Source organism: Phocoena sinus, chromosome 20 (assembly GCF_008692025.1).
Source record: "Phocoena sinus isolate mPhoSin1 chromosome 20, mPhoSin1.pri, whole genome shotgun sequence".
NCBI lineage: Eukaryota > Metazoa > Chordata > Mammalia > Artiodactyla > Phocoenidae > Phocoena > Phocoena sinus.
In genome coordinates, this window is record NC_045782.1 from 52257119 (window position 1) to 52264365 (window position 7247).

At 59.3% G+C, this 7247-nt stretch overlaps 2 protein-coding genes across 8 annotated transcripts in view; one reads left to right on the forward strand and one right to left on the reverse strand.

The window, feature by feature from the left end:
• Window positions 1-1137, reverse strand: part of TMEM104 (transmembrane protein 104) — a 57921-nt gene extending 56784 nt beyond the window's left edge. For both annotated transcript variants that reach the window (XM_032616839.1, XM_032616838.1), the window contains exons 1-2: window positions 1038-1137; window positions 324-440 (exon numbers count right to left, since the gene is read on the reverse strand). In XM_032616839.1, coding sequence (XP_032472730.1) covers window positions 324-368 — 45 coding nt within the window. In that variant the 5' untranslated portion in view covers window positions 369-440; window positions 1038-1137. The remainder of the gene's footprint in view (window positions 1-323; window positions 441-1037) is intronic.
• A 139-nt stretch (window positions 1138-1276) lies between these two features.
• Window positions 1277-5350, forward strand: NAT9 (N-acetyltransferase 9 (putative)). Of its 6 annotated transcripts, none has more exons than XM_032618026.1 (7): window positions 1277-1320; window positions 1970-2055; window positions 2954-3063; window positions 3612-3755; window positions 4350-4409; window positions 4619-4713; window positions 4820-5350. In XM_032618026.1, exons 1-7 carry the CDS (start codon window positions 1282-1284, stop codon window positions 4952-4954), a joined length of 669 nt encoding a protein of 222 aa, XP_032473917.1. In that variant the 5' UTR covers window positions 1277-1281; the 3' UTR covers window positions 4955-5350. The 6 variants fall into 6 exon arrangements, with proteins under 6 accessions (XP_032473917.1, XP_032473918.1, XP_032473922.1 ...); XM_032618027.1 differs by having other exon boundaries at window positions 4622-4713; window positions 4820-5348; XM_032618029.1 differs by having other exon boundaries at window positions 1285-1307.
• Window positions 5351-7247: the final 1897 nt, after the last annotated feature.

A 7247-nucleotide genomic window follows, 5' to 3' on the forward strand; every position in this document is an offset into this window, starting at 1 on the left:
TGAGGGGAGCAGAACCCAGAGTCGACAGCCGACAGCCTTCATCCATCTGAACTGGCCTCAGTTTGCAACTGCTAGCAGCCCTGAGACAAAAATAACGAGGGAGCAAGTCCGGTTTCCTTTCTTGACCACTCTCTGATCAACATGTGAAGAGTGAACAAACCTGACTCTCAACATACATTCACCGTGGCTGCTGCTGAATGGGGTTCCCAGACCGCGGCTATGAAAGCCGCTGGACTCACAAGTACAGTCCACAGGAAGCAGTGTGCTTCTCCAGAAGCCAAGGGCACTGATGTGGGCAAAACAGCTCCAAAAGTAAAACTCACATAGGGAGAATAGAGCTCTCCGGGCTCTGTGATTTCACCCGCCATTTCCAAAAGCGAGGAAGGGTCCGTTGGCTGTCAAGGTTCCTTCCGTGCAGGGGCGGCGGCGGCCGCGGCTCCCTAGGGAAAAAACAGACTTCAGCTTTCTGATGGACCTAGACGCGGGCGGAGGGATGTCTACAGAGCCACCCCCTCCCTGTCCTTTAATCACAGCCACTTATGGCCTTATCTGTCAAAAGAGAGCCCGGAGGGAAGGACCTCCCTGTATGATGACACCTGGGTGGTTTCTTCTAACTTTTTCCTGCCTGTGCAGGGCATGTATTCATTACCGCTCAGACTCCAAGTGATTTAAGGGGCCTCAGACGCCACTAAGAGTCACCCACCACAAGGGTCCCCTTTACCCACTCTGGTTATCCCCCATATCATGCCAGGAACAGCGAGCTCACTACCACACAGGGAAGCCAAGCAACTGTCTGCCTCCTCCGCCTAGAGCAAGGGGCTGGGGGCTTTCCTAGGTCGCCCCCCAACCCAACTCCTTGCCCCAGAGCCTCTCCTTCTTAACGGGGCCTCCACGTCTCCCAATCTGCCTTAGGGCTCTCCAGCCTCCCCCTCTTCCCAAGAGGCCCTCTCCGAGCCTCTCCCCCATTTCTTCCTCCCTCCTGGAGGAGCCCCGAGTCTGGCACGACCCCACTCCATCCCACCCTCCCGCTCCGACACCTGCAGCGAAGCTTGCTCCCGCTGCCGCGGCCAATGACTCCGACCCGGGGTTGCTGCCGGCGACAGCTGTCCCGCACCAGCGCCGGCAGCACGCATGCGCCCGCGCCGGGAGCCCACCTTTTTTGTGCGCGCCTCGGGCGGGGCGCACGGCGCTGATTGGGCGCCTCGCGGAGGCGGGACCGGGATTAGGCCCCGGCGGCTGCCGTCTGCGTGGCGGAAGTGGGCGGGGTTCGCTCCCACGCGCATGCGGGAGGGGCGGCCGCCTGCCAGGTGGGAAAGCGGGGTAGGTTGGAAGGGGTGGATCACACCTGCTGGGGACACGTTCGTCGGCGAGGAGCGGGTGTGAACTTGGCCGTCGCGGGACCCCAGTGGTTGTGGGGGTTCGAGAAGAGTAGCCTGTAACTCCTCACAAAGAGGAGGGGATTGAGGCCTTAAGCCTGCCTCACCCAAGAGTGGCCAGGGAGGCCCCGATGGCTTGGGGGGCAGGAAGAGGGAGAACCCGAGCCCGGGGGGGTGGTCGCTGGGTAAAGGGGTTGGAAATAGGTTTAAGACAGGGCTGAGAAGTAACCGTGGGGCGGAGTCTCAGAACTGGGGCGAGTGATGGCAGTTTTGGTGATGAGTCTTGGTGCTTGAGTGTGGGGCATCGAGCTTCTGGGTGATGGGGCTGAAGGGACTGGCAGAAAAAGCAGCCCATATTTGGCCCCTTGAGATGCGAGCCCAGGATTGTTTAATCATCTTTCACCAGCCGTGTTCCCTTTCTTGCAAAGGGTTTAAAGTCCGTGTTCTCTGAAGTGTTTGGAAAGGAAAGGAAGAAGGACAGAGGCTCTTCTGACAGCTTAGCCCCAGGAGGCGTTTAGTGAACTGAGAGCCGGGGCTCCCACCCTAAGTGGGAGGAAACTCAGGTGCTGAAATCTTTGCCCTCCCACCCGCAGGCTGCTACCATGAGGTTAAATCAGAACATCTTGCTGCTGGGAAAGAAGGTGGTGCTGGTACCCTACACCCCAGAGCATGTGCCTAGGTAACCATTCCCCTGACATGGGGTGCAAGCCAGCTCTCCAAGGGGCAGCGAGGAGGCTGAGCCTGACTTAACCCCAATCTCAGAGGCTGTTTTCTCTGAGAAGGAGAAACATTGGTGTGAGAAGTAATTGCATACGGGGAAAAGTGAAAACTGAAACAGAGGGCTGTGACCTCCCTGGAAGAAGTCATCCATCCCCCTGTTTCTCCCTCCCATCCCCTCAGCTTCCTTTCTGGCCTTTCAGCCGGGAATTCTTTTATGTAAACTGCATGTGTGCAAGAAAAGAAAGATACTGTCTTCTAATTATAAATGAGTGCCATTCCTCTGGTGCCAGTAAATGGGCTCAGTTCTTGGAAACTAAATGTTAGCTTGTCATAAAACTGAGCAGGTGGGTCGTCGTGATGTCTACTGCTTGGAAAGGGCAGGACCGAGTCGCAGGGTGGGACTGTCGTGGGCCAGGTGACGAATGTCTGGTAGACAGGGATACTGGTGCTGTAGGCGTGTGTTCTCTACTTGTGGTCTTCCGTTTGGGGGTTCCTGGTGCCTGGCCTTTGTGGAGATCTGTCCAGCCTTCTCTGCTGAGTTTGGCTTGCCAGGACCTCCCCTGGGGAATTTGAGGAATGCTGCTCCCCCGCACTGACCCCTGAGATAGGAGAGGAGGCTGGATGGATAGAACTGCCTCCTGCGGTTCTCTTTAGGACTAGCCTGCCTCTAGTTCTTGGGCCTGTGGCCTTCTACCATAGGAGCCACTATAACTCTTTCTTGGGGTTCTTCTCTAACCCTCTGTGAGCCCTGGGGGGGGTGTCTCCCCTCAGCCATCCATTTCTTCATCTCATAAAGCGTCAGACTTAGGCTTCTCAATTTGTCCTGCCTGCCAAAGGCCAACCCTCCGTCCCCGCAGGTACCACGAGTGGATGAAATCAGAGGAGCTGCGGCGTTTGACAGCCTCCGAGCCGCTGACCCTGGAGCAGGAGTATGTGATGCAGTGCAGCTGGCAGGAAGATGCAGACAGTGAGAAGTGGAGGCCCCGGGCTGTGCCGGTCACGGGAGGGCTGATTCCAGAGGCCTTACCGGGTTCCCACCCTTTACCGTTCCCAGCTGGAGCCCAGCTGGAGCCACAGAAAGTTTGCAAAAAATACTTCGTGAAAAGCTTAGGAGGTGCCTGAAGCCCTCAGACTGCGACGCCCCCTGAAGCAAGTCCCTGTGGCTGACGCTTCCGTCCTCTTCCCCACTCCCTGCACCAGGCGTGAAGGGATTTAGAGAAAGGAAAGCATTTGGGGCTCTGGCTGTAAATCGAGGCCCTGCCCCTTGTGCCCCTTGCCGCAAGCCCCGTGTGGTTCGTGCTCTGAGAATACAGTTGCTGTTTGCAGAAGGCCATCGTCTCCTGCATGAGGCCGATTTAGGCTTTGTAATCAGCTGAAGGAAGTGCTGGCTCCCTTTTCCTGCCCGACTCAGAGACAGTGGTAGTTCTCTGCAGTTCTCTGGCTCGGGTAGGAAGACTGGCCTCCCTGGACTCCTTTGGGGAGTGTAGGTGATAATCCCGTCACCTCCTTCCTCAGAGTGTACCTTCATCGTGCTGGATGCAGAGAAGTGGCAGGCCCAGCTAGGCACCAGCGAAGAAAGCTGCATGGTGGGAGATGTGAACCTCTTCCTCACGGATCTAGGGGACCCCACCTTGGGGGAGATTGAGGTCATGATTGCAGGTTTGTTCCACCGGGCCCTGCCCTCCATCCCTCTGGTCCTCAGATCCGCTGAACCTGAAGCCACCGAGGCTGTGTAGGGCACTCAGAGAGCTCCATGGGCAGCTCCGGCCTTGGTGAGCCCAGCACCTGGCTGGGCAGACTGTCACTCGGCACCCTGTTAGCCTTGTGGCTCACCCCTGGTAGTTCATTTTATTCCCATCTTATGCTTAGGTGTGAACTTAACCTTTGGTTTTAGGGTCTTCAAACTGCAGTCTGCCCCATCCTTGGGGTGGACTGGGGACCCTCCCAAAATAAACGATCTTCTCTGGAGCATCTCCCCATGCCGTGGGAGGAGCCCCTCCAGTTTCTGTGTCCATCAGGGTCCTCGGCCTCTTTCTAAGGGGCCGTGTGACAGCACACTGAGCCGAAGGGGTCAGTTTTGGGGTCAGGTTGCTGGGTGCCTCTAAGCTGTGCGACCCCGGGCGAGTCACTTAACTTCTCTGGGCCTCTGTCTCCTCATCTGCAGAATGGTACCCATATCTGCGAACCTCCTAGGGTTGCGAGGGTGACGTGAGCCGGGCACGCACTGTCAGTGACTGTTGTCATTCCTCCTAGAGCCCAGCTGCAGGGGCCAGGGCTTGGGCACCGAGGCCGTCCTCGTGATGATGTCTTACGGTAAGGAAGGCCGAGCAGGCTATGTTGGGGACAAGTGGCCAGGCCCCGGGAGAAGGCAAGGGCGTGTTGGGAGGGAGCCTTCGGGCCTGAGGGTGGAAGCCAGTGACAGGCGCTTCCATCGCAGGCTGGGACAGGAGGGGCCAAGGGTGCTGGGGAGGTGGGGGAGGGCTTCATCCTGCAGCTCATCCCTCTCTAATCTCTTCTGGGAGGAGTGACCAAGCTAGGTCTGACCAAGTTTGAGGCTAAAATTGGGCAAGGAAATGAACCGAGCATGCAGCTGTTCCGGAAGCTTCACTTTGAGCAGGTGAGGACGGTGCCAGCGCGAGGGTGAGGCCGGGTCTGGGCGGGCCCAGTGGTGCTAGGACTTGGGCCTGTACCTTAGCCGGCCCTGCTCTGTCTGGATCACGTAGGTGGCTGTGAGCAGTGTCTTCCAGGAGGTGACGCTCAGACTGACGATGAGTGAGCGGGAGCGGCAGTGGCTTCTCGAGCAGACCAGCCATGTGGAAGAGAAGCCCTACAGAGCTGGGGAGTCGGAGCGCTGCTGACAGCCGGCCTTGCGGACCAGCCACCCTGTGTGGATGGGGGTGCGAGACCAGAGCGCTGCAGCAGGCACACAGAGGGGGCCTATGGGGCAGACTGCTCTGGCCTTGCTGCAGCCTGGGACTCTCCTCTTGGGGCCCTTCAGACTCCGGGCTGGACTTGCCTTGGCCTCCCTCTGGCTGGCCTTGTGGCCGAGCCACTCCAGGGCCAGCCCCTCCTCCTGGCCAAACCTGGACTCAGACTCTTGGAATCTGGAGTGGATGGCATGAATCCACGGGAAGAGGCAGGGTGGAGGTGGAGACGAGGGGGCGCCTGGTGAATGGGCAGGACCTCCCTTTCCCCCGGAGGGCCAGAGGGGCCACCGAGGCTCTGGCCGGGAGTAAAGCGCACTGCACACTGCACGCAGCTTGCCCTGTTCTCTCCCTGGGCCCGTGTGGAGGTGAGCTGCCAGGAGGGCCAGCCTGCGGCATCTGGTCCGGCGTCGTAGGGACGGGGGAGGGGTAGCTCGGTCGTCTGTCATCCAGCAGAAGCAGGTGGGTGTGACCCCGGGAGGTCTGGAAATAAATGAGCTCGGCCTTGAAGGACGGACAGGTGGCTTGGAAAGTGGGCGAGTGTCCTTGCTCCTTCCTCTTTGGAGCCAGTTTTGAGGGTGGAGTAGGTTAGTTTCGGATGCAGCTGCATGTGGCTGGAGTACCCCCCCCCCGCCGAGGAAGCTCCGGGCCTCCTCAGTTGCAGGGTGTCCTCCCGAGGGCACCTGCGTCCTCGCTCTCCAGGCCTCTGCCTCTGGGAGCAGCTGCACCCGCGAAGGCCACTAGGGGGTGCCAGAGGCACAGGTTCGGATGACTAGGCTGCTTGGCAACCGGGGCTTAACGGGCAGAGCCGGGCCGGGGCTCCCCACCTCACAGCGAGGGGGACACCCTTTGACTTCTAACCCCGTCTCATGCCCTGTCGTAATCAGGGGTGGCCGTCAAGAAAAGTCAGGCGTGTTTCAAAACACAATTGGACAAGAGACTCTTTGAGGGCACCTAGGACATTTTCAAGGGGGGGAAATGGTCCCAGGCAAGTTGAGGCACTCGCCCAAGGCCCCAGAGCTTTTGACGGCAGAGCCAGGACTGTGGCTGACGACCCCCAGCTCCCAGGCCTCTCGATCCTGGCCTCGCACACCAGACTACGCATGTGGGAAACTAGAATCTGAAACATGCCTGAAGCTAACACACAAACTTTGCTTGCTGGGGCCCCCAGCCCCTCAGCGACAGTTCCCTCTGAGCCACGTGTTCCTTCCACCTGTCCCCAGCTTAATCAGAGTCAAAAGTCCTGAGGACTTCCCCACCCAGCAGGTGAGGTGGGGAGGGGCCCCTTCTCAGGCCTGCTAACCTGCAGGGGGCCTCCATCAGGGGTCAAAGGGCTGGCTGGGGGCCTGGCCAGGCTCAGCCTAACTGCTTGCCAGTGGTGTCGTAATAAGGGTTCTGAAAGGTTTCTCTTAACAATGGTGGGATTCAAACCTTAACAGGTCAGATAGTGATGGCCAGATGGTGACCTGCCCTTCTCTCCACCCCAGGGGCTCCACGGGTCCCCTCCCTGGTCCACTGTCTCCCTACTTGTTCTCCTCAGTCCCAGGAACCTGGCTTTTCTGAGTGGTCTCCTGGTTGGGTAGAGACTAGCCCAGGGCCAGCTTCCTTTCCTTCTGAGCACCTGCCCAGGAACCTGGCCCTGGCAGGCCACCCTGGCAGATCTCCAGGATGTGGCCTCAGGGGCAGAGGTATAAGGGACCTGGGTGAGTCCTTGGAGAGTCCCCTCCATGCCACCTGCCACAGGCACGTCCCAGGGCTCGGTGGGCCAGGTTTGTTTTCCCCCAGTCCCTCCAGTCAGGTCCACGGCCAGATAAGATGAGAGTATCTGGGACCAGCTCAGGTCACTCCTGGGACTCCTGTACCTCGCTGGCTGTGGGTAGAAAGATGAAGCCTTCTCTTTCCAAGTCTGGCTCCATCGTGAATTCAGTTTGAACGCTCCTGGAATCCGAGGTGCCTTCCCGGCGCCCTCCGAGCACGTGGGTTTAGCTCCCACGTTCCCTGATGAATGTCCCTCTAGGGCAGCCCCAGTGAGCCAAGCACGTGGGGTGGTGGCGGGGGGGGGGGGGGGGGACACCTCGGCAGGGCCACCCAGCAGCTATAGGCTCAAGGCCCTCGGGATAAAGCCACCCCACCTCCCCTCCTTCCAGCTGTTCCCTACCCTCTCTGCCAGAGGCCACGCCGGGAACACCCATGGACAGAGCTCCAAAGGAAAACACAGAGGCCAAGG